General features: G+C 44.2%; 2 protein-coding genes across 29 annotated transcripts in view; one reads left to right on the top strand and one right to left on the bottom strand.

Annotated features, from left to right (window-relative positions):
- HIPK4 (homeodomain interacting protein kinase 4) overlaps positions 1-26,249 on the top strand; it is a 546,520-nt gene that overhangs the window by 181,300 nt on the left and 338,971 nt on the right. For 2 of the 23 annotated variants that reach the window (XR_011023530.1, XR_011023526.1), the window contains one exon: positions 14,139-14,688. The exons of 17 other annotated variants lie outside the window; for them this stretch is intronic. The gene's annotated coding sequence lies outside the window, so the exon portion shown is untranslated. 4 more of the 23 variants (XR_011023529.1, XR_011023524.1, XR_011023527.1 and 1 more) reach the window with 3 other exon arrangements.
- Positions 1-26,249, bottom strand: part of LTBP4 (latent transforming growth factor beta binding protein 4) — a 312,121-nt gene that overhangs the window by 93,535 nt on the left and 192,337 nt on the right. For 4 of the 6 annotated variants that reach the window (XM_068250800.1, XM_068250803.1, XM_068250804.1 and 1 more), the window contains 4 exons: positions 12,526-12,628; positions 4,942-5,031; positions 4,740-4,862; positions 980-1,144 (listed from right to left, as the gene is read on the bottom strand). In XM_068250800.1, coding sequence (XP_068106901.1) covers positions 980-1,144; positions 4,740-4,862; positions 4,942-5,031; positions 12,526-12,628 — 481 coding nt within the window. The remainder of the gene's footprint in view (positions 1-979; positions 1,145-4,739; positions 4,863-4,941; positions 5,032-12,525; positions 12,629-26,249) is intronic. The other 2 variants (XM_068250802.1, XM_068250806.1) reach the window with 1 other exon arrangement.

Genomic DNA, 26,249 nt, shown 5'->3' with positions numbered 1-26,249 from the left:
CTCTGTCCAGCATGTTAACAGTAAGGTAGTTCCAGCGGGACATCTTAATGCCTTGGAGAAGTTGCTTCACCACTCTTAAGGCTCATACACACATCAGACTATAGTCTTTGGAAACTGAAAGATCACAGACCAATCTTACCTCCCTTCATGTAGTATGAGAGCCATACTCTACACAGTCTTTTCTATGGAGCTGAACTCCCCATCAGAAAAAAATCTATGCAAGATGCTGCACACACAGATGCTGTACAGACACAAAAGATCAGTATCTGCAAAAGATCTGTTCCTGCCAAAAAATCCATTCCTGCAAATTGCAAAGAAGTCTATGAGATCTGCAGATCATCATACACACATGATTTCACTGACATTCATCTGCAGATCAGACAATCATCTGCAGATCTGAAAATCCATCCTGGTGGATCTGATCTGCAGATGAATGTCAGTTAAACAAGGTGTGTATGAGGATCTGCAGATCTCATAGACTATCATTGCAATTTTCAGGAATGAATTTTTGGCAGGAACAGATCTTTTGCAGATACTGATCTTTTGTGTCTGTACAGCGTCTGTGTGTGCAGCATCTTGCAAAGATTTTTTTCTGATGGGGAGTTCAGCTCCATAGAAAAGACTGTGTAGAGTATGGCTCTCATACTACATGGAAGGGGGTAAAATTGGTCTGTGATCTTTCAGTTTCCAAAGACTATAGTCTGATGTGTGTATGGGGCCTTTAGGCTCAACGCACACCATACAATCTTGGTTGTTCAATCTTACCACTTTCATGTAGTATAAGAGCTTATCCAATCAATCATTCAAGGTATTTTCAATGTGTTGGCCCTTATACTACATAGATTTGGTAGATCTGTACAACCAAGATTGTATGGTGTGTGTTGAGCTTTAGAGGGAAATTTATATCTTATTGTTTTCTTTGAAATTATCATGACCTGGAAAAATGAGAACCTTCACTGAAGCATTCATGGTTTCTCACCTGTACCAAAGGGAGGACAACTTTCACATGACTTGCCCCAGGCTTTGCCAACACGGCTGCAGCAACAAATCTGTTTGGTGATGTTTCTCAGGATAGGCAGAGAGCAGCCACCATCCCGCAGAATCCGGAAACACGGACCTTTGGCTTCTGAGATCACATGATGAGCTGAGAACATATCAGACTTGTTAGACTCTAGCAGTGCGAATAAATATCAGAACACCGGCATAGACAAGACGTAAAAGAGGATATGGGTATTACAGCTATACATAACAGAAGACAGCCGTTTTTGGTGAATATTAATATGGATTTGGAGTTGAGATTCATTATGAATAATTAAAAAACTAATCACATGCATAGATTGCTGTAAATTTAGATGCAGTCCTGGTGAGAGACATAACGTAAGAAGCCATTTTGTCTGAACTGGGCAACAATTTCATCTTTATATTTCACAATTGTCTTGTTAAAGCAAAAAGCAATTATATGTTATGACTTCCCATTGGCCACATCATGTAACACGCATAATGCATCAGATGGTGGGAGGAGCCATGTAAATGATTTGTTTTCACTTGAGGTTTCTGTTAGTCCACTGCATTGGATGCTAATAGTGCATGATGAGCGAAACATTGTCCTTACATTCTACTTTGTTTTTTCAAGAGGTGGACTTTGAGATTGGCAAATCAATCAATAATTAAAGGACACCAGAACTGAGAGAAATATGGAAGCTGCCATAGTTATTTCCTTTTAAACCATGCAAATCTGCCCTGCTTATCCTCTGCCTCTAATACTTTCAGTCAGAGACTCTAGATTGTAAGCCTTCGACAGGGTCTTCCTCCTTGTGTGTCCTACCTGATCATACACCTCCATTACTGTGCACCCATGCCATGCATTTGAGTGGACTGGACTCATCTTGCCTAATCTCTATGCTTCCATCCAGTGACTGACTAAGCATTACCTTGTACTCACACTGTGCTACGTGATCTGGTTTTTCTTGTATTCCTGTATTGTCTTATTGCTGTCTGTAACTTTAATGTCCAGCGCTGCATAATATGTTGGCACTTTATAAATAAATAAATAGACACTGAACAAGCATGCGGATCTGATCTTTGACTTTAAAGAGAACCCGAGGTGTGTTTAAAGAATGTTATCTGCATACAGAGGCTGGATCTGCCTATACAGCCCAGCCTCTGTTGCTATCCCAAACCCCACTAAGGTCCCCCTGCACTCTGCAATCCCTCATAAATCACAGCAGTGCTGTGAGGCTGTGTTTACATCTGTAGTGTCAGTCTCAGCTGCTCCCCCGCCTCCTGCATAGCTCCAGTCCCTGCCCCTGTCCCTTCCCTCCAATCAGCAGGGAGGGAAGGGATGCAGGCGGGGACTGGAGTTCTGCAGGAGGCGGGGAGAGCAGCAGACTGACACTATAGAGATAAACACAGCCAGCTCTGACAAGCTGTTTGTCAGCAGCGTGGCTGTGATTTATGAGGGATTGCAGAGTGCAGGGGGACTTTAGGGGGGTTTGGGATAGCAACAGAGGCTGGACTGTATAGGCAGATCCAGCCTCTGTATGCAGATAATATTCTTCAAACCCACCTCGGGTTCTCTTTAAGGACAACTTTGGTGAGGTATAGGGAGGCTGCCATATTTTTTTCCCTTTTAACAAAACCAGTTGCCTGGCAGCCCTGCTGATCTATTTGGCTGCAGTAGTGTTTGAATCACACCAGAAACAAGCATGCAGCTAACCTTGTCAGATCTGACAATAATGTCAGAAACACCTGATGTGCTGCATGCTTGTTCAGGGTCTGTGGCTAAAACTGTTAGAGACAGAGAATCAGCAGGATAGCCAGGCAACTAGTATTGTTTAAAAGGAAATAAATATGGTAGCCTCCATATTCTTCTCACTACAGTTGTCCTTTAAGTTTGACTACCTATACCTAGTACCTGTTTCAGGTGTGTAATTTAGACACTACTGATGTATGAAAGATCGCACAAAGCAAGGCAATAGGTACTGATTAAAAGTAAATACATATGGCAGCCTTCATATTCCTCTCACTTCAGTTGTCCTTTAAGGAGACACCTCTGTGTTTTAAGAGTCTCCATCCCATATGCAGAGTTGTCTCATACAGAATCTTGGATGAACTTGCAGAAAGCAGTGAACAGCTGCTGGTTACCTGTTTAAATCTGTATATAAAAAATGTGGAAAACAGAAAAATCTTCTTCCCTTTATTGTTCTTCGCATTATTATGTCACTTGTATAATAGTGGGAAAAGATTCTGATGCCTGGCATAAGGACTTTCAAAATGATTGCATTCCCATACAGTAATTTTCTTAATGTGAGAATCACAGTCTTCGTTCAGGTGAATAGCTTGTTTGTCCCTCGAGGACATTAGCTCTTGCTGCAAACGTTATTTTAAAAACGGTGGTATAAGGCAGATGACTTGTGGCCCCATACCACTGCATTCTAAAGTGATGGTGTATGAGAAAAGCGGCAAACAAGGTGGTTGAAAAACACACCCTGTTCTCCATAAATTGCCACCACCAAAGTGGGGTCTCTGCAGTTCCTGCAGGTTTATGGAAATAGACCAGCATGTGCAGATGAGCCCCATGCAGGAACAAATTAGAGATTTTATCGCCTGCAGGAGCATATTTGTGACATACTGTATTTCCTGTTCCTGCAGGAGACATGTATACATTTTATAGAAAACATAGCTCATTGATTAATACAGCATGTGGTTACATCCCATGGGAATAATGCAAACTGCCTTACATATTGTGGTACTCAAACAGAGGGAACTGATTTAAGAGGAAGTGATAGGAACAAGATATTGATGAGATGGGAGGCAGGCTGAATCTCTAGAAGTTTTGCTGTGGCAAACGTGGACCATAATGTCAGGTACAAGTGGGTTGCCCTTCTAGGTTAAGGCAATGTATTGGTTCCTTTAATGCTATAACACATGATTGCATCATGGTGGGTGGTGAAACAACTACTGTGATCTTTTATAATGGATTTGTGGGTAATCTTATGTGTACTATTACTTTGAGGAATGGTAAAAGCTTGCCCTAAACTTCTCTCAGATTTTGGCAGTGGTTTTACCTGTACAGACTGGGATGTAACTACAAATCGGGATCCCTTCCAGAAAAAAACTCTGTTGGCCCCCCATAAATTCTCACCTTGTCCCCGGTGGTAAACCCATTTTCAAGGGGACCATCTGGAAATGGTCCACAAGTGCAGCAGCCATTGTTCCCCATACCCATTAGATGTGTGGCCGTAACAACACCTGCTCTGGAGGGGGCTTGTATCTGAGGTAAAGAGGGAAAGAATTTGGGGCCTCCATGGATCTAAGCCCCGTGTGGCTGCAAGGTCTTCTCCTCCAGTAGCTGCACTTTTGTGTATGGAGAAATTGGGTATGAAGCCAGTAAGAAGTGTGCAGAGCACTTCTTTTTTTGTAATGCATACATCTTCTTTAAAAAGCCATTATATCCAGCAGATAGGCCCAGTAGAAGTCACATCTCTAAGAGATGCCACCAGATTAGGTTCTCCCACTTAAACTTCAAATTCTAGTTTAAGTAACACCTGCAAAATTCTGAGATCCAGCTCTTGCTCGGTACCTATTGTCGCAGGGACAGCAAGTGAGGTGAAATGTTCTGATCAGGACACAGCTAGTAGTACCAATCTTACAAGTATCTTATCCCTTCCTATGTTGTCTAAATACAAAATGGCTGATATTACAATTTAAAAATATATATGTTTAAAATGCCCACTCACAAATACAGCTGCTCCTTGAGGAGTCCAAGAGATAGCCTTCTTTGCACAAACATGAAAAGCTCCCTCTTGTGTTGGTGCAGTCTCCATTTTGACACAATGATGGATCTTTACACTCATCAATATCTGTTTTGAACAGAAGGATTTTAGTCTTCTAGTGTCTCTGATTAGAATTGGGTCTATGCGTTGCATGAACATGACTTACCCACACAGGTTCCATTGAATCTCTCAAATCCCTTAGGACAGGGGGATTCTGGGAAGATGCCAGCCACTGCCCCACCTGTGGAGATAGGAACTGATTTGACACAAGTCAAGCACATGTCAGAGAAGCTTACCAGACACAATATTTTCTTTTATAAAGGACTGCTCAACAGTTGAAACATACAGAGGGACTATTTTACTTGCCAGAAGATGTGTAAAACAGCACACATACCCTAGGATAGTATACTGAGAAGATAACTTGCGGTTATGCAGAGTTTATGGCACAGCCTCACATGAAATCAGCTCTCTGGTGCAAAGGCCCACAAAGGTATTACTTTTCCTACTGAAAGCCTACAGTCCTGGCCAAAAGTTTTGAGACTGTCAAAAATATTATTTTTCACAAAGTTTGCTGCTAAACTGCTTTTAGATCTTTGAGAGCATGCCAAGTTGAATTGCAGAGGTCATGAAAAAGAAGGGCCAAACACTGCAAATACTGACTCTTTGCATAAATCTCATGTAATTGTCAATAAAAGCCTTTGTATGAAGTGCTTATAATTATATTTCAGTACATAACATAAACAACTGAAACAAAGATCTAAAAGCAGTTTAGCAGCAAACTTTTTGAAAACTAATATTTTTGACAGTCTCAAAACTTTTGCCCAGGACTGTACATAATGACTTCTCCCTCGAAAACATCAACTGATTTTGTCCGCAACTGGCCCAGGTAAGTTGTACAGTTGGGGCCAGTCGGTGTAAGTGCAGTCCAGCCGAGAGTGCTCCCCTTTCTCACTCCCATCACCGAGAGCGTTCTGCATACTGTGCAGGCGCAGAACGTTCCCGGTGGCGGGAGCGAGGGAGGGGAGCGCACTCGGCCTGGCCGCTCATGCGCCCAGCCTGGAGGACTTTCCGGGGCCAATTGCAGATGAACGAGGAGGTGGAGGAGGACGGCGTGTGAGCGATAAGCTTGGAGGGGGCTGGAGGAAGCCCCAGGTATGTAAAAAAATGTTTTACTTTAAGTCAGTCTTTGCCCATTGTGAAATCTTTCCTCTCCCTGATTTACGTTCTGAAATTCATCACTGGTGGTGACTTCTTTAGTCCTGCCAGGTGGTCTGTTTGTTACTGAGAGTTCTATGCACAGAGGGAAATACTGGTTGCTTGGTAGTTGGAAACAGTCGTTATTTCCCACAATGCAACGAGGTTCACAGACAGCAAACTGTAGTGACCATGGCCCTGACATCACAATGTGAGAGGGGTTTCATTACAATATCAGCCACACAGACCCCTCCCCCCCCCCCCCCCCCCCTCCCTGTGATCCATTCAAGAAAAGGTAAAGATTTCCTGTGACTAAAGGGGTATCAACTACTAATTGGGATGAAGTTCAATGTTGGGTTAAAGCTCCTCTCTAAGTACTAGTAGTTTTTCTGTGCCTACGGCTGTGTTTGAATGTGTGATGCAAATGATAACCAATGCATGGATAGGACCTCACAGAAGATGAGCATTGCTGGCTTTGGATCCTTTCAGCTGAATCTGGCTACAACCTCAGGTCTGACTGTGCAGCAGACAGCCGTAGTCTGAACATTCTTGGAAGGGAGGATATACTGGGAATCTTAGAAAACTTTTCCTAATTGCTATTGTACCCCATCCCTCAGAGAGAAGCACAATGAATAGCATCTACTGTCTTGTCCCAACTGAAGCCCCCTCCTCTCTGCACACGCATGAGAAATGCTCAGCCAGCTTGGCAAGGTCTTCCCACTCTAATGTCATTAATAGCTCCAAATGACAGCTACTTCTTCTAGCCAGATTTTACAAATAACATTTGGCTTAGCAACTCTTTTTTTTTTTTTTACTGAAATGTGATAAGTACTGGTTTGTCCCCTTGCCAAACTATAGCATAAAGTCACCCTTTGTAAGATTCATTAGGAGCTCGTCCCTCAGTGGTGAGATCTGGAGACCTCCGGTGAACCCAATAAAGTTGCACTGTGTTTTGTAATGACATTTATCTATCACAGATGGACCTGATCTCTGGGCTCTTGGTAAGGACAGATGTGCTTGGCATGGCTCTCTCAGCAGGATGATGTGGGTGGTTTCTGGAAGATGCAAGCACCCCCTCAAAGCTTTGACTATGTCCAATTCCCAGCCTGGGGAAAAGACTGATAGGCCTGGTAAATAATACTCTACATCAGTTCTGAGTGTCCCTATCCTTTATCATTTAGGGACATTCTGTGATGTTCCTTTTTTTTAACACGCCATAAACAACATTTATACAATCTCGGGGGTCAGGAACACTTGTAAACAACGGTGCAGATCCTTCCATGGAATGTGCAACATGTTTATAACAAAAGTTAGGAAAATAAACCATTGTAGTGTACAAAGTTACATTTGCTCTTTTGATGGTAAAATGGGTGGAAATTACCAATCCAAGACACTAAACAGATTTATACAAAGCATGCTAATTAGCCTCACAAGGCAATACACAGGAGCAGAGCTGGTTTACAGTAAATAATATATCTCTGGGCCGGCCCAGTAGCAGATATGACTTCAGTAGGCATCTCTACTGGCCAGAAAAGGATTAAGATGAAATGGGGCGCTAGGCAAGATAGGTGTTTTTGCCCATACTGCTGACGGTCTCCAGGGTTTTTTTTTTTAGTAAGATTTGGTGGGGGCTAGCATCCACCAGGCCCCTAGACTCTCTCCAGGCACTAGGCCTAGAAATACCTTGTGGATGATCCAGCTATGCTACTGGCCCATGCTGTTACCAGGGTTCCGTCTGCCCATGCCTGTCTGTAGCAGGAACTGAAAGCACCCCTCTTGCGCTTTACCTTTCCATTGCATTGTCATGACACATAGCATCTCTTTTGTATCTGATTGTTTGAAGAGGTAGTGACATATAGTAGAATGCAGTAAATTATTCCCAATACCAACTCGTACGGTATTTCTCCTGGTTTCAGCACAAGAAACACTTTCTCTTTTTATATATTGCTGTATATTGGTCTGTAACCCCACCTTCCCAGTGATGTTTAGCCTAGGCTGTTTACCCATGGGGAATCCCCTCCACCCCACCCTTCTTTCCCCCGGGATTTGGTATCAATTACTTTTTTTTTTTTTTAAAGTTCTGGGATTAGGCTTTTAGGGTTCTATATAAAGTCCTATCTGCCTAAAGTTAGCCACATACAGTATAATCTCGTTACAGTAAACTCTAATATAGAAAAAACGTTGGGTATAGTAAACTAAATCTCTAGGTCCCAGCCAAGCACCATTATAAATATATGGGTGTAACGCCTGGTATAGTAAACCCTGATATAGCAGAACTTCTGCTATAGTAAACCTGTTTTTTGACCCCTGAGGTATTCTGTATCTGGCTATAGTATAAAGTGGGCAATTGCATGCGTCATGTGGCATTTGGAGACCCATGAGACATGGTTGGTGGGCAGGCTGGCAGCCACTTACTTGCATGGGCGTCCGCAGCATAGGGCATAGTAGGGCATCGGCTCCCCCCTGGCCAGCTGCCGCCCCCCCCAGCTTTCAGTCGCCATCCCCACTGCATCCCAGCAGCCTGCGTCAGACCTCAGAATCAGCCGGCGGCCAGTGAGTACGGGTGCTAGGACCACATGGACACTGCACTGATATGCAGAAGTGACATCACTTCCGCATATGCAGCACAGTGTCTACAGGGTACTCTCACTCTCAGGGCTCTCACTGGTAGTTGGCTGATTCTGAGGTCTGACGCTGGCTGCTGCGATGCAGCGGGGACAGGGCACTGACGGTGAGTAAGGGTCCCTGTCGCTACCTAAAGTGGGGGACACCTGTCATCACCTAAACTGGGGGGGCACCTGTTACCACCTAAACTGGGGAGGCACCTATCACAACCTAAATTGGGGGGCACCTATCACTACCTAAACTGGGGGGCACCTGTCACTACCTAAACTGGGAAGGCACCTATCACCACTGAAACTGGGGGGCACTTGTCACTACCTAAACTGGGGGGGGGGGGTACCTGTCACCAACTAAACTGGGGGGGGGGGGTCCCTGTCACTAAACATCGGGGGGTTCCTGTCACTACGTAAAACTGGGGGCGCTTGTCATCACCTCCGCTAAAGGGGTCCCTGTCACTAAACATGGAATCCTTTTTTGCGCATTCTAGTGTCTAACACTTTTTTGACATCACACTATACTTACCTAGATGCACAAATTTCAATTTCTTTTTATAAGGATGGTTGTGTATACAAGAACTATTTTTATAGCTGAAAACCATTGTGATGTTTAAATATACACAAAAGAAACAATGTTATTGTCTCAGCTTATCCCTGTGAATCAAACTGTATACATTTGTTTGTATTCTGTTATTCTTTTCAATAAAACGTTATAACACAAAAAATTCAGGAATCCACCTGGTGTCCTGGACCCTGTTGGTAGTGGCGGAGAAGGCAGTCAAGCGGCCTGCTGGTAGAGATGCTGTGTATGGACCGACTTAGTCTTGGGGCAGGCAGTCACACGGCATGCAGGCAGAGATGCTGTGTGTGGGGACTGACTTAGTCTTCGGGCAGGCCTGAACGTGCTTTGCAGACCAGGCATCTGTGGTCAGATGGATCCTTGACCCAATGCTGTGTGCCAGAGATGACACCACTTGCCTTTCAACATCACAGTACAGTCTTTTGTGTGCTGCTTTTCCACAGGTGGTCATCCCATTGCAGTTTGTGCTTTTTCACTATGTGCTTTTTCATTATGTGCCTTCATAAGGCAGTTGTCCCTACGCGGGTCTTGGTCTTTCCACGGCTCAATTTTCGGTGGCACAGAGTACAGATGGCATCGCTCTCATCTGAGGCAGACACACAAAAACAATTTCCACACCGCTGAGCCCTGGAATGATGGCACTTTGGTGATGGTTGCCGACTGAGTGTTAAAGAGAAACTCCGACCAAGAATTGAACTTCATTCCAATCAGTAGCTGATACCCCCTTTTACATGAGAAATCTATTCCTTTTCACAAACAGACCATCAGGGGGCGCTGTATGGCTGATATTGTGGTGAAACCCCTCCCACAAAGAAATTCTAAGTACGTACTCTTGGCAGTTTCCTGTCTGTAAACCTTGCTGCTGCATTGTGGAAAATAGCTGTTTACAGCTGTTTCCAACTGCCAAAAAAACATGCAGCAGCTACATCACCTGCCAACAGTAAAAACGGCACCATGTGATAAATATCAGGATGTAAATCAAGGATTTAAAAGTTTTACAATGGGCAAACACTGACTAAATCATTTATACATAATTATTGTAAAAATGAAGCACTTTTTTATTTCATTATTTTCACTGGAGTTCCTCTTTAATTGGGGTGCCAGAATCAGAGCAGGAGGAGGAAGATATGTCCCGCTTCCGTGCGGAAGCTGAGGAAGATGAGGTGCTCTGTGTTAAATAGTCAACTACGTCCTGACAATATTGGGGGTTGATGGCATGTGCCTTCTTCTAAACACTGTACTTTGGTCCAGGGCTGCACAAAATCATGACAGCACGACCTCGAACAGACCTGCCGGGTGGCCTGCCTCTGGCTCTGCCTCTGCCTGTTTTGTCCATATTGGGGGAGATGAAGTGAAAGGTATGCAATGACTTGACTAATACAATGTGCAGTCACACAGATGCAGTGAAAGGTATACACTTGACTGCTGTGTAATGATGAGACGAATCCACTTGAGATCCTATAACGAGACTCTGTTATGGAGGGCAAGTCTGCCATCCATTCAAGTGAAAGGTATGCACTGACTGGTATAATGCAATGTGCAGTCACACAGGTGCAGTTAAAAAATATGCACTGACTGCTGGTATGTAAAACAGCGTGCTGTCACACAGATGCAGTGAAAGGTATGCAGTGACTGCTGGTAGAACAATGTGCAGTCACACAGGTGCAGTGAAAGGTATGCAGTGAACCGTTCGGGCCATCTCTACTCTGGGCCTGTGGGGACTACCTCAAAAGAACCAGCCGGCAATACCTAAGCTTCCTGTGTAAGCTGCTGCCTGATTACTTGAGTATTGCCTGTCATCTGTGACTTGCTTGTGCATGACTGCAGAGCTACAGTATCATCCAGGATATGGAGCACTGTGATTTTTGATCTAGCTTAGATGCTATCTGTGTTCACTTGCTGAAGCAATGAAAAGAAAAAATGATTCCCAATTATTAACTGAATTAAGATACAGTATTATAGTATACTTTATGTGCTTCTGATATAGTAAATTTCTGATATAATAAACTACTTTGCCCGATCCCTTGGAGTTTACTTTAAAGGGATTCTACTGTACTAGCTGAGAACTGTTTTTACTGATCTTTAATCTCTGAGGGCTCGTTCACACTTGAGCAGGAATCGCGCGATTCCCGCTCACCGCAAACCGCTAGTGTTAATCGCGATCACTCCCACAGCGCTACAGTGTCCAGTGATTTTTCAGTGTTAATCGCGGAAAAATCACTCCCGCAAAACGCTAGTGGTAATCGCTAGTGTTTTGCAATTTTTAGATGTGAACTGGGCCTTATACTTATTTGGAGTAATGATCAATGCTCCACATTGCAGTCTTAATTATGGTCACATTTCAGCCGAAAATACAATCTATCATACCCACTACTATATATGGTTTAATGGCCTTTTATGCAGTCCAAAACCACCACCCTGTTGCTCCATCTCCCGCGAGTGTGACTGAGATTTTCCACTGCTAAATACAGTGCTGAGCGATTTTTTTCCATCATAAGCAATGGGACATTATGAATCAACTTCAGAAGAGCAGGAGACTGAGATTGCTTGTCATTAACTGGGAATGTCCACAATACTTTGGATACTTTAAGAATAGGGCATCAAATATCTGGGTGATGTATGCAGGGCTGATAATCATTGGGCCCAACAGCAAAAAAATGATGAGGCCCTTCCTACTTCACTTCCCCTTCCCCCATGGTGACCCCAACAGCCAAATGGCCTGTCTTCCAGGGGTTATATAACAAGTGTCAGTGTGGGCACCATGATTGCACCCCTTTCCTCACCATAATTCCCTCACCCATAACAAATGTGGCCACCGCAATACCAGCTTTAGAGGGAGACACTGTACTGAATACAATACAATAACATTTGTAAAGCGCTGATCTCCCATAGGACTCAAAGCGCATAGGGAAGTCTTAGATCAATACAGGGTTGCAGGCTGGACTGTGTTACAGTGTGGCTTTTCAGTTTGGACTTGAATGCTTCCAAGCATAGAGATGGCCTGATTGGGTGTGGCAGGGAATTCCAAAGTGTAGGGGCAGCATGACAGAAGGCTCTGTCTCCAAAGGTTTTGAGGTGGACTCTGGGGGTGAGGTAAGAAATTGGGTCTCCTAAGATCATGGGACCCTCTGCAGCCAACTGCTTTCCCGGTAGTTACATGTCTGTACGAACAATTCCTCCTCCTCTCCTGATGATTCCTGATGTTTCATTCATGTTTCTCGGCCTCAAGCACATGCACTGAAAAAGGCACGTTCTCCCATTTGAGTTTTTGCCAAAGTGTACACTGTAAACTACAAGCACCAGAAATATTCGTGGCATTGAGCAGATTTGCTTAAATGACAAATAGGTGATAACTTACCCTGGTGCCCGGGGCAAGGTGTACAGTCATGAACGCCCCAAGCTACACCAGATCCACGGCAGCAGATCTCCTGAGTCCTCAGTCCAGGAAAAGGTGACGCACACTGCAATGGAAGAAAAACTCTATTAAGACAATAGGAGAGCAGCTGCTCTGGCAGCCTCTACAAGTATGACAAGAACTAGACTGAGTGTCCTTCTCATGGGATAGCAATAAAGCTGCTGTCATTCAAACTGCTGGACTCTCATACTTTTCCATGCTGTTTTGTTACATGGACATTACCCGATCACTCATCATGAAGGGCAAAACTCTTTGATGAGATCTCAAGAGATAGGGTAGTCATTCATGGAAGCAGAATCTTGTCTGTTGTCATCATGAGAAAGGATGAGCAACATCAGTGTAAGAGAAATGTGTAAAATAACTACTATCTGTTTTGTCTGCAGAAGTCACATATTCCTTCACAGTCTTTAAAGAGGACCTCCAGTGAAAATAATGTAATAAAAAAAAGTGCTTCATTTTTTACAATAATTATGTATAAATTATTTAGTCAGTGTTTGCCCATTGTAAAATCTTTCCTCTCCGTGATTTACATTCTGACATTTATCACATGGTGACATTTTTACTGTTGGCAGGTGATGTAGCTGCTGCATGTTTTTTTGGCAGTTGGAAACAGCTGTAAACAGCTATTTTCCACAATGCAGCAAGGTTCACAGACAGGAAACTGCCAAGAGTACGTACTTAGAATTTCTTTGTGGGATGGGTTTCACCACAATATCAGCCATAGGGAGCTCCCCGATGATCCGTTTGTGATATTCGGTGTCAATTGGTCACTTCCAAAAGAAGTCACTGTTGTTTTCTTCATAGTCACAGAACGCGTTCCTAGTGATGTGTATTTGTGTATCAGGGCCTTAGCAGATCTCAAAATTAGGTAAATGCCCACTCCAATGAATAACACCTACCCCTCTCCCTTCCCCCACTTTTTGCATCAGAATCTCCCATCTTCAGCAGTCTGCTGGTCTGGAGCAATAGTCTGTGTGTTCACACAATGCCATGGAGGAAATATATCAGCAATAATATTAGAGAAGCAAGTGTTGCTGCCCAGCAGTCCAGGGAGGGATATAAAGCCATTTATAAACAAACTGAAGTCCATCATTCTACAGTGAGAAAGATTATACTCAAATGGAAACATTTAAGATGGTTGCTATCATTCTTAGGAGTTGACATCTAAGCAAATTCAATCCAACTTCAGACTACACAATCATTAAAAATATTGAAAGAAACAAGAACCACATCTCAGACGCTACAGACTTTAGTTGGCATGTTAAATGTTAAAGTTGACAGTACAATCAGAAAAAGACTGTACAAGTATGGCAGGAGAAATCCTCTTCTCTCAAAAAGAAATGGCAGCACGTCTTAGGTTTGCAGAGTTGCATGGAAGCAAACCACAACACTCTGGAACAATGCCCTTTGGACAGAGGAGACCAAAATGAGAATGCTTGACCATAATGCACAGCGTCATGTTTGTTGAAAACCAAACACAGCATATCAGCAAAATCACTCCATACAAACTATCTAGGGCGGTGGTAAAGTGGTGATGTTTTGGACTTCATTTGCAGCCATAGGACCTGGGCACCCTGCTATCAATAAATCGATTAAGAACTCCTCTGTGTACCAAAGTATTCTAGAGCCAAAAAGGAAGTCATCTGTGTGACAGCAAAAGATTGGCCAAAATTGGATAATCTACAACAGATTGGCTGAAAAAAGAAAATAATCAAGTTGTTCCAATAGTCCAGTCAAAGTACAGACCTCGGGCCGATTTAAATGTTGTAGCGGGACCTTAAGAGAGTGGGTCCCACAAACCTCAATGAACTAAAGCAATGTTGCAAAAGTGGAGTGGGCCAAAAACTCTTTCAGGCAGCAAAATAAAACAAGTAAAACAGCCTGGTTATTTATATGTTTTGCACTGTACATACAAATATTTATCTCATCATGTCACATGTCACCACGGGTACACTTTAACACTTGACCACTGAGGGGTTTTTCCCCTTCTGGACCTGAGCAATTTTCACCTTACAGTACTCCTCCCTTTTATGTGCCAATAACTTAATCACTACTAATCACAACAAAATGATCTATATCAGTGATGGCTAACCTTGGCAAGTCCCATGAGGCATTACAATACTCTGACAGCTCTAAGCATAACTCAGGGAGGCAGAGGCATGATGGGATTTGTAGTTTTGTCACAGCTGGAGTGCCAAGGTTAGCCATCACTGATGGCGATTTTTTTTTCGCCACCATTTATGCTTTCTTTGGGTAGTACATTATGCTAAGAATTATTTTATTCTAAATGCATTTTAATGGGAATAATAAGAAAAAAATTGAAAAAAAAATCCTTATTTCTCAGTTTTTGGCCATTATAATTTCAAAATAAAAATTTCCACTGTGGATAAAGCCCACACATTTTATTTGCCCATTTGTCCCGGTTATTGCAACATTTTAACTATTTTACTAGTACAATATATGGCACCAATATTTTATTTGGAAATAAAGGTGCATTTTTTCAGTTTTGCGTCCATCACTAATTACAAGCCTATAATCTAAAAAATTGCATTAATATACTCTCTTGACATACATATTAAAAAAAGTTCACTCCCTAAGGTAACGATTTATGTATTATTATTTTTTTTGTTGTCTTTTATTTATTTTTGAATGCAAAAGTTTAATTTGGGTAACTATGGGAGTGTGTGGGAGGGAAGGAGTTAATTTCAAATGTATGTGTAAGTATTTTATTAAAAAAATGTACGTAGGTGTAATTTTACTTTTTGGCCACAAGTTGTCCTTGCACATTATATTCCTGAGTGTACTATTAGTAATGTAATCAGGAAGTAATATGTGAACATGTTATTTCCATAATTACAATGACCGCAGGCATCTCATTGCGATGATCATTGACACCGGGACTTAGATGAATGAATGGGAATACAGTTCCTATTCATTCGTCTCCCCTCTAAGAATCGGTGGCGAGATCACGCCCTCATGTAACAAATGTAGGACTTCTTAAAAATTTCTGTCTCGGTTGAGTACTACTAACATCCGTCCATCATTTCAGGCCTGTCAACACCAAGACTTCCAGACACAGAAACTCTTTCCCCCCCCCCCCCCCCAAGCTGTCCTGGCCCTCAACTCAGCCCCAACACACGCACGCACGCACGCACGCACGCACGCACACACACACACACACACACACACACACACACCAATTCCCAATTGTCTCTTTAATGTATTTTCCCCCAATGTGTATTGTGTGCCCATATCATTAAGTACCCAGTGTGTAACGCCTGCCTATATCACTACGTACCATGTACAGTATGCTCTAATTGCATGTTCATCTCTGCACTATCTGTGCCTAAAACAATTCCTTGTACGATACCCTGTACTTGGCGAATACATCAAATTCTGATTAGATACCAAGTTTGGTTGAAAAAGTACATCCATCCATCAAGTGCAACCAGAAAAAAGTAAATAAATAAAATAAAATAATAAAAAAACATCAACCTGAACCTGCACATATCCCAGTTGATCCAGGGGAAGGCGAAAAACCTTACAAGGCCTGACTCAATTAGCCTTAAAAGGGAAAAATTCCTTCCCAACTCCAGATGGCAATCAGATAAATACCTAGATCAACTCTTCCCGGAATTACCTAATAATTATGGCCGTGGATGTCCTTCAATGCAAGGATAGCATCCAAGCCCTCTTTAAATGCAGATATAGTTTTCCATAACTACTACTAGGTAAGATGTTCCAGATTTTAACCACTCTCACTAGGGACCCCTTTCTAAATAGATGGCAAAAACTTTTTTCTTCCATACACAAATCATGTCCCCTTGTCCGATGTACAACCTTGGAGAGAAAAAGCTCATCTGCCAAGCTTTTGTATTGCCCTCTGATGTATTTATACATGTTAATCAGGTCACCTCTCAGTTGCCCTTTGTCCAAGCTAAATAAGCCCAGTTTGTCCAGCCTTTCTTGGTGAGATCTTCCATCCCTCTAATTAATTTAGTTGCCTGTCTTTGTACCCGTTACAAAAGGGTAAAATGTCCTTTCTATTGTGTGGCGCACAAAACTGTATTCCATACTCCAGATGTGTCCCCACAAGTGATTTATACAGAGGGAGTAGTATACTAGCATCTCGAGATATTATTTCCCTTTTTATGCATCCCAGAATTGTATTTGCATTAGCTACCACTGCTTGGCAACCAGTATTCCTAAGTCCTTCTCCAAGTCTGATGTTCCCAGCTGTATGCTATTTATTTTATATGATGATCTACCATTGGTATGTCCAAAGTGCATGACTTTGAAAAATTAAATCCCATCTGCCAGGTGCCTGCCCATATGGCCATGTTGTCAAGGTCCTGTTAAAATATGTCACTATCCGTCTTAGTGTTTATAATTCTGCATAATTTTGTATTATCTGCAAAGTTGGCTACATTACTCTGCATTCTGTCTACTAGCTCATTAATAAATAAATTGAAAAGAATTGGAACAAGTACTGACGCCTGTGGCACCCCACTGCTAACATTTTTCCATTTTGAATATGTTCCCTTTACCACCACGCTTTACCTTCTATCCTTTAACCAGTTCTTTATCCACATACACACATTTTCTCATAGTCTGTGTATCTTCAGCTTCTGCACCAGGCTATTGTGGGGAACAGTGTCAAAAGCCTTTGCAAAGTCCAAGTACACTACATTTATAGCTTTCCCAAGATCTAAATTTTCATTCAATGCTTCCTAAAAGCTGAGCATGTTGGTGAGACAGAACCTGTCTTTAGTAAAGCCATGCTTTTAAACTGAAATAAGATTGTGTGCTACATAATTTTGTGTAGCATCCCTTAGGATACCTTCAAACAATTTACACAAACTGATGTTAAGCTTACAGGTCTATAGTTTCCTGGCTCTGATTTTTTTTCCCTTCTTGAATAAGGGGAAAACATCAGCTGCACGCTAGTCATAAGGAACTGATCCACTTGAAAGAGAATCACAGAAAATAAGATAAAGTGGCTTATTGATAACTGTACTTCATTCCTTTAATACCCGGGGTTGCATGCCATCTGGACCAAGTGCATTGTCTATCTTAATCTTATTTAATCGTGCCTGCGCAACTTCCTGTGTTAGGCAATACATGCTAAATGAAGTAGAGTGGGGACAATCCAGGGCCATATTATGAGCTAAAGACATCACCTTGGTAAAGACAGAAGCAAAGCAAGCATTTAAAATTTCAGCTTTAGCTCGGTCCTCCACAAGTTTCCCGCCTGATCTTGTAAAAGTCCTATATTCTCTACCTTCTTTCTTTTAGAGTTTATATATTTGTAAAAGTTTTCGGGATTTGACTTTATATTACTAGCCACTTTCCAATGTAGAATTTTTATTTCCATAAGGTATGTACGTTCTACAATAGACATTAAGAATCTGTTTGAAAGTTTGCCATTTACCTTCAGTGTCCTTACCCTGTAATTTACTCTCCCAGTCTACCAGTCTTAGCGAGTCCCTGAGCTTGTTAAAGTTAGCCTTTTTAAAATTCATAGTTTTAGTTGGCCCCTTGTTCACAACCCTGTTAAGTAGTAGTAGGTCAAATGTTACCATATTATGGTCACTATTTCCCAAATGTTCTCGAACTTGCACATTAGATATAACATCTTATCTATTTGAAATGACCAAATCCAGCAGGGCATCTCTCCTGGTTGGTTCCAATACCATCTGAGTTAAAGAGAAACTCGGACCAAGAATTGAACTTTATCCCAATCAGTAGCTGATACCCCTTTTACGTGAGAAATCTATTCCTTTTCACAAACAGACCATCAGGGTGCGCTGTATGGCTGATATTGTGGTGAAACCCCTCCCACAAAGAGATTCTGAGTACGTACTCTTGACAGTTTCCTGTCTGGGAACCTTGCTGCATTGTGGGAAATAGCTGTTTACAGCTGTTTCCAACTGCCAAAAAAGCATGCAGCAGCTACATCACCTGCCAACAGTGAAATTGTCACCATGCAATAAATGTCAGAATGTAAATCAGGGATTTAAAAGATTTTACAATGGGCAAACACTGACTAAATCATTTATACATAATTGTAAAAATGAAGCACTTTTTATTACATTATTTTCACTGGAGTTCCGCTTTAAGTAATTGTCTTGCAGTGTCGATATAAATCTGCCACTTTTACTAGACCGATTGGCCTCAATTTCCCAGTTAATGTCTGGATATTTGAAATCGCCTATAATTATGACCTCGCTTTTGCTTGCAGCTCTTTCAATCTGCTGCAGTAAATGCACTCTCTTCATTTCATTTATGTGTGGAGGTTTAAACCAGACCCCAATATTGCAATGGACAACTCTTATTTCCGGCATGAACACTTACTTATACAGATTCCACGCTGTCACAGTCCTCAGCCATGTCTTCCATCAAAACTGGAGATAAGGAAGTGTTAACAAACATACAGACCCCCATACTTTTTTATTGGACCTATCTTTTCTAAAAACACTGTAATCTTCCATATTTGCCATCCAATCATGGCTAGCATCCATCCATGTTTCTGTTAAGCCTACAATATCATAGTCAGTATCTCTTATCAGCAACTCCAGTTCACCAAACTTATTTAAAAGGCTTCTAGCATTGGTTAGCATGCATTTTATATTATTATATATGCATGGGTGAGGAAACACCTCGGGCAACCCCAGGATTTTGAAGGGGGTATTTCTGAAAGGTCTCCCTCAGTCACACACAATACAGTATAATATTATAGTAGGACATCTTGCTGGGTTCACATTATGCAATTTCCTGTCCGACTGACAGGATCTGATGATTATTTCCTAAATGTATGATCTGCTCCCCATCGAAAACGGGATCGATCAGGAGCAGGTTGGATACAGATAATAATGAGGAGAGCCGACATTGGTAATGAAGGTGAAAGTGAAGCATTCACACAGCAGGGACACAGAGCTGTGCTCATACCTGCCTATGTTTAAGTTCCCCAAAGCTGCTCCATGCTCTGTACACACACTGCTGCTCCATCCAAACTCAATTGTAGCAGGGAAAGAAAGTGAGCAGTGCTGTGAGCTGCAGGATATCTGCAGATGTTCTGGTGTCTCAACTTGTGCCTGTCCCCAGACACTGCACTGGCCCTGGTATGAGGGGTGATTCTGGGCAGCTGTAATCCCCCCGCACTTGCTTATGAAACACCTCCATAATAAGAACAAAGACAACAGAAATAACATAGAACAAGATATAACCACGGTTCACTCTATCCAAAACAATGTAGGCTTACCTGGAACTGGCTTGTCCTTTGGAGAAGACCTTTTCCTACACAGAGCGGACACATGTCCTGTAATCCCTCGTATACCATTATAACCTCTGTAGACAGCATCTGGCAAGTCTCCTTCATCTGTTATTGCAGTTACTACCTGTGGCACCTAACTTCATAGCGTATAGATGTAATGCCAAGTATCTCAAGATTTTTTTTAATGCTTTTCCAACTTTCACATTGACATTTGTAAATGTCATCAGTAGCAGTTTTATAAGTTAACTTGTAGCAGAGATGTATTTGCTCTTTTAGTGTTGCTTATAGAGAACAGACAATGGTAATAAACTGAATGTTCAGCTAAGTGAACATATAAAATGCTGTATATGCTAAATCAACCCAAACTGCTTCCAGATCAACAATGAAGATATAATAAATGACTGAGTTTGCTCCGCTGAGTAGAGCTGTGAGCTGTAGATGCAGCTTACTGTCCAGCACAATGGCCAATGACTGCGTACACATAGTTATGCTGCCGGTGAATTGGGCTGAGGCTCACATCCCCAGTGGTGTTAACTACTATTCCCCCTCCGAGTCGTAGCAACTCGAAGGGAGAAGTAATTTAGGGTCTGTCGATTGCTGGAACTCTGAATTACCCTTGCATGGAGTGTGCTCTATACTGTAGCACCGGCGCCAAATTCACCTGCTTAGCAATTACTGTGTGACAGCTAGTGATGAGCATACATTCTCTAAACACAAAAATATCCACAAACTCAGGAAGGAAAGAAATTCAGCCAAACAAAGCAAGTGGGTGCTGATTAATTGGCGACTATGTGGTTAATTAACTCTTTTGGGAAGGGATGGTTCTGGCCCTTTAAAGGGAAGGTTCAGGGAGTGTGAAGAAAAAATAAAAATCCATATCCACTTACCTGGGGCTTCCTCCAGCCCGTGGCAGGCAGGAGGTGCCCTTGCCGCCGGCTGCCAGGTCAGGCTCTTCTGCGTTCCATGCGGGCGCGCTGACTTCATTGGACGTCCTCGATGACGTCAGCGCGCCCCCGTGAGGCGCAGATTGGAGCGCAGAAGAGCCCGACCTGGCAGCCGGCCTGGCCAGGTCGGGTCGGCCACCGAAGACGACCGGGAGCCTCCGGAGCAGCGGCGGCGAGGGCACCTCCTGCCTCCCACGGGCTAGAGGAAGTCCCAGGTAAGTGGATATGGATTTTTATTTATTTTTTTCACACTCCCTGAACCTTCCCTTTAAGGACCAGAGCTGGCCTTTCCTTATTTTTACACTGTGATTACAGTGATTGGCTCATGATCATCGTATGGCGCTCAGCTGTCACTAGTACAGCTGAGCAAGTGAGCTGCAGAGGAGAAAGACGTTAGTGCGTGGTTGTAGAGGGTTGAAATCTACGTACATAAAACTTGAGATTAACAGCCACCAGCAGGGTTAGATTTCAGCTTTGTTGGTCCGGAACTCCAGCAGCAAGGAGATTTGAGTAACTATGGTAAGCAGTTCCTGCAGCCACAAGAAGCCACAGGCCGTGGGGTGGGGGGGGGGGGCAGCTTTATACCATCCCTCCTTATGATGTAGGACTTGTCTCTCCAGAGAAGGTGTTCTTATGATCAAACTTGTTATAGGTCAGTGGTGGCTTCACTTGTTATATGATTCCTGGCATTGCAATCACCAGAAGGGCAGGGGGTGATGGGTGTAAACAGCGGAGAGCCCCATCAATATTTTCCTAGAATTCCCATGATTTTTAGTTATGCCCCCAGCCAGTGAGGATTTCCATGTTAGAATTTTTGCTTATTACTTGCCCAGCATTACTTGTATTTCTGATCCATCTCACTTATATCTGTGAGCTGCATATCGTATCTGATAAGTAGTTTGGACACTAAAAAGAAGATGGGTTAAAAAGAATCATCATCAGACATGATGTACAGGTAACAGATTTAGTATGTTGGGGCTGCCATACAAGAGGGAACAGGGAAAGCATATCACACTTATACTCCATATGATATACAGACTGATACAGTGGAGGCACATGTAAATAACAATGTGCTCTCATAACTATTAAGGGAGTATGACAGTAACTTATATTAATTGCTTTATTGATTACAGGAAGAATTTGATAAACATAAATATCAAATATTGTTTATCCATTCTGACAAAATAAAAACTGAATGTGTCTATAAGGAGGCAAGACTCTCTTCTAATAAGTGTCTGGCCCAGATTACATGGATTATTGACAGTGGTTAGTTCTCGCGGTGGCATAACTACAATTCATGGGGGCCCCTCGATGTTCTCACCCCTTCCCTTGCCTCCCCTGGGTGCCGGTTACAGCCTTGGGGTCCATCTCACAAGGGTCATAAAACAAGTGTGGCCATCATGATCTTCCTACCCATATCAAGTGTAGCCACAAAAACACCCGATCTGCAGTATAGTTCCCTGTATCAGAGGAGGGGAAGGTGAGTAGTTGGGCCCTCCCATGCAGTTGCAGGGATTGCTCCCCTCTAGTTACACCCCTGGTTCTCTGCCTTACAGACCAATGCAACTGTTAAAAGCATTGTAATCTTAGGGTGCAGCCATAGGCGCCATTATACAGTGCGGCTATTATGTGAAATTTGGGTGCCAAAACCACCAATACAAAGCATAGCAAGTGCCCGGACATTGTATGGGAGAAGCTGATAGGTGGTGAATTCACCGCCTTCATCCTCCCACGTGAGAGAAGCCTTGGAAGTTGAGAAAAAACATGTATCCATCAAGTTCAACCTCTAATTGCAAATCTAATGTCATCTTACCTCCTGTATTCACATAGCACTGAGTGACAAAACACGCAGCACAGAACCATTCCCATCTGTCCCAATCCATGGTTTGGATTTTCAGGCATGATTGAGATGCATAGTGAGTACTCTCCAGTGCTAATTGAGTCCAGGTTTTAGGCTAATAGCCCAAGTGATTGCTTGCACCTGCAGGAGTCTAATGCAGTCCAGGTGTTTGCAGCTGTATGGTTTCTTGATTGATATCAACGCTGCTGAGGAAACAGCTCACATGCTGCTCAACCTACTTACGTAAGAAGGGTCTGGCCTTGCGGCTACATTTTACTCTGTTTAGTCATGTTTACTCTTTTTTTTTCCCCTGCAACACATGTGGTATTTTAAACATAAAAATATACTCTGGTAATTTTCCCTTAGCTTTGTTTTGCATCATTGTGCCTTGCGTACTCGTGAAAATTCCAAGCCGTTTGCAAGACACACCACCATCCACAATGGTTTAAAGGAGAAGTACAGTGCTGTTTAGTTGTTGTTTTTTTAAATCGATTTTGAAATCTTATGTCTTCGTGAACTGATCATTCAAAACTTGATAAAGCAGAGAAACCGAGAGCCCAATATAGTGTAGTATGTATTGGATCAGGGAGAATTAGTGTAGAGTAGGTATTATACTTACAAACATGGGTTACCGTTTAGGCAACCACTATATAGGCGGGTGGGGAGATTAGACCTGTCCCCACTCAGGAATAAGATGTCGCTCTCTGAAGAAGGAAAGGAGGGTTTGTCACCCTTCCAACCACCAAGGGTGGATATCTTGACAAGTAGATGTACAGAGGCGCCTCTGTACATCTACTATCCAAAACTTGATATCACAAATAACAATTTATGCAGAGAGCAATCATGATTCTTACTTTACAAAGAATGCTAGGATTTCTTATTAGACAGTCCTGCATTGCCTATAATGCCTGTAGGCAATATGAAGTGAGCAGGGTCAGGGAGCTTGCTAGTGCTATAGCACCCCCAAGCCACTCATTAGCACCAGCAAAGCACCCTACCTATGTGAGAGGCGGCTCGCTGGCCACCTGAAGAGCCCCTGCTTCTCTCCCTCTCTCCCTCTGCAGAGTTTGAGAAGAAGTGTTAATAGCAGCAGAAGACTCACTGGCTCCGATATTTCAGCAATGATGTCATCTCTCCTTTAGCTATCTAAACAGGGGCCCCACTTGGGTTTCAGCGGAAAAGGCTGAGCCCAATTGGGTCCCTGCTACTGCGCAGACGTGAGCCATTGACAAAAGCTTGTCAATGGTTTTTGGGAGGACATCGCGCTGGAACGGCCTAGTGGAGGAGGACAAGGGAAGCCTCTGGATTATCCAGATGCTTCCCTCTACTGAGGTAAGTTGCCATTTGGGGAATATTTTTGCTACATGTACATTAACGACCGCCTATGGCGGCTGGTCGTAAGTGGTATTACATGGAAACGGCCGCTCGTTAGAGCGGCCGTTCCATGTCAGTTCACGGAGGGCGTCCCCGTGAACAGTCTGCGAGCATGCTAAATGTAAACACGCGGGGAAGAAATCCCCGCTGTTTACATCATACGGCGCTGCTGCGCAGCAGCGTCGTAAATGAGATCGGCGATCCCCGGCCTCTGATAGGCCGGGGATCGCCGGCATCTGCTAGGCTAAAGTCCAATCCTATACGGCACAGGACGGATATCCATCCTGCGCAGCCCAGATCGTGAGGGAGAGGGTGGGAAGGGCAGAGAGGGCGGAAATCGCTGCGGAGGGAGGCTTTAAGAAGCCCCCCCCACCCCACAAATCACAGGCAGCCGGCGACGATCAGACCCCCCAGCAGGACATCCCCCTAGTGGGGAAAAAAGGGGGGAAGTCTGATCGCCATGCTGCAAACCTGATCTGTGCTGTGGGCTGGAGAGCCCACGCTGCACAGATCAGGCATAGAGAGCCCGGTCCTTAAGTGGTTAAAGCAGGGGTGCCCACACTTTTTCGGCCCGCAAGCTACTTTAAAATTTGCAGAGGCCAGGAGATCAACTAACGTCTCAAATGCTAAGCAGGGCCCCCCCCCCCCCCCCCCCGCGTAGGTTAGCCAGGTACATGTGCAGTATAGGTTAGCCAGGTACATGTGCAGTATAGGTAGGAGGTAGTGGCTACCTCAATCCGGCGGAGGGTCCTGGAACGATCTGGCAGGCAGGCCGCTGGCCAATTAGGATGCAGGGGGAGGAGAGGCGGCAAGGAGAGAGGGAGGAGAGAGGCTGCGCGGGCGCTACGTCATGGCTCAGGGCGGCACCGGGCACATTACAAGCACGCACGTCGCACGCTGCCCGCCACCACCCCCAGCCATGACGTAGCGGCCGCGCCGCCTCTCTCCTTCCTCTCTCCTCGCTGCCTCTCCTCCCCCTGCATCCTTATTGGCCAGCGGCCGGTAGCTAAACATGATGAGCTGCCGGCCGCAACATTTAACAAGACGCGGCAGAAGGCAGTCGCGATCTACCGGTAGATCGCGATCGACCTATTGGGCAGCCCTGCTTTAAAGGATCCCCGAACTGAAATGTGACATAATGACATAGACATATGTATGTACAGTGCCTAGCACACAAATAACTATGCTGTGTTCCTTTTTTTTTTCTTTCTCTGTCTGAAAGAGTTAAATATCAGGTATGTAAGTGGCTGACTCAGTCCTGACTCAGACAGGAAGTGACTAAAGTGTGACCCTCACTGATAAGAAATTCCTCTTTTTACTCTTTCTTGCTTTTAGAAACCATTTTCTGTTAAGAAAGTGTTTTATAGTTGGAATCAGGGGCGTCGCTAGCCCTATTTTAGGGGGGCACGTGCCCCCAATCTGTCCTGGGGTGCCACGGATCTCCGCCCGGCCGCCCCCTCTAGCAGCGGCTTCCTCCAGCCGCCGCCGCGGCGTCACTCAGACCTCAGGATCAGGCGGCGAGCCGGCGACCAATCGTGCGGGCGCTAGGACCCAGCGCCCGCACTGATATGCGGAAGTGACATCACTTCCGCATATCGAGCGGGTGCGTCCAGCGCCCGCTCTTACAGGTCGGGTCGCCGCTGATCCTGAGGTCTGCTACGAGGTAAGGGGGGTGGGGGGAGCGGCAGCGGGGGGCCTCCCTGGCACTCACTCACTCCCTAAAGGGGCTCCCTGGCACTCACTCACTCCCTAAAGGGGCTCCCTGGCACTCACTCACTCCCTAAAGGGGCTCCCTGGCACTCACTCACTCCCTAAAGGGCCTCCCTGGCACTCACTCACTCCCTAAAGGGCCTCCCTGGCACTCACTCCCAAAAGGGGCTCCCTGGCACTCACTCACTCCCTAAAGGGGCTCCCCCTGGCACTCACTCACTCCCTAAAGGGGCTCCCCCTGGCACTCACTCACTCCCTAAAGGGGCTCCCTGGCACTCACTCACTCCCTAAAGGGGCTCCCCCTGCCACTCACTCACTCCCTAAAGGGGCTCCCCCTGGCACTCACTCACTCCCTAAAGGGGCTCCATGGCACTCACTCACTCCCTAAAGGGGCTCCCTGGCACTCACTCACTCCCTAAAGGGGCTCCCTGGCACTCACTCACTCCCTAAAGGGGCTCCCTGGCACTCACTCACTCCCTAAAGGAGCTCCCTGGCACTCACTCACTCCCTAAAGGGGCTCCCTGGC

The sequence above is a fragment of the Hyperolius riggenbachi genome, chromosome 8 (genome assembly GCF_040937935.1).
Source record: "Hyperolius riggenbachi isolate aHypRig1 chromosome 8, aHypRig1.pri, whole genome shotgun sequence".
Lineage (NCBI taxonomy): Eukaryota > Metazoa > Chordata > Amphibia > Anura > Hyperoliidae > Hyperolius > Hyperolius riggenbachi.
Note: the sequence above shows the minus strand (reverse complement) of the source record. Positions and strands in the feature narration are given on the sequence as shown.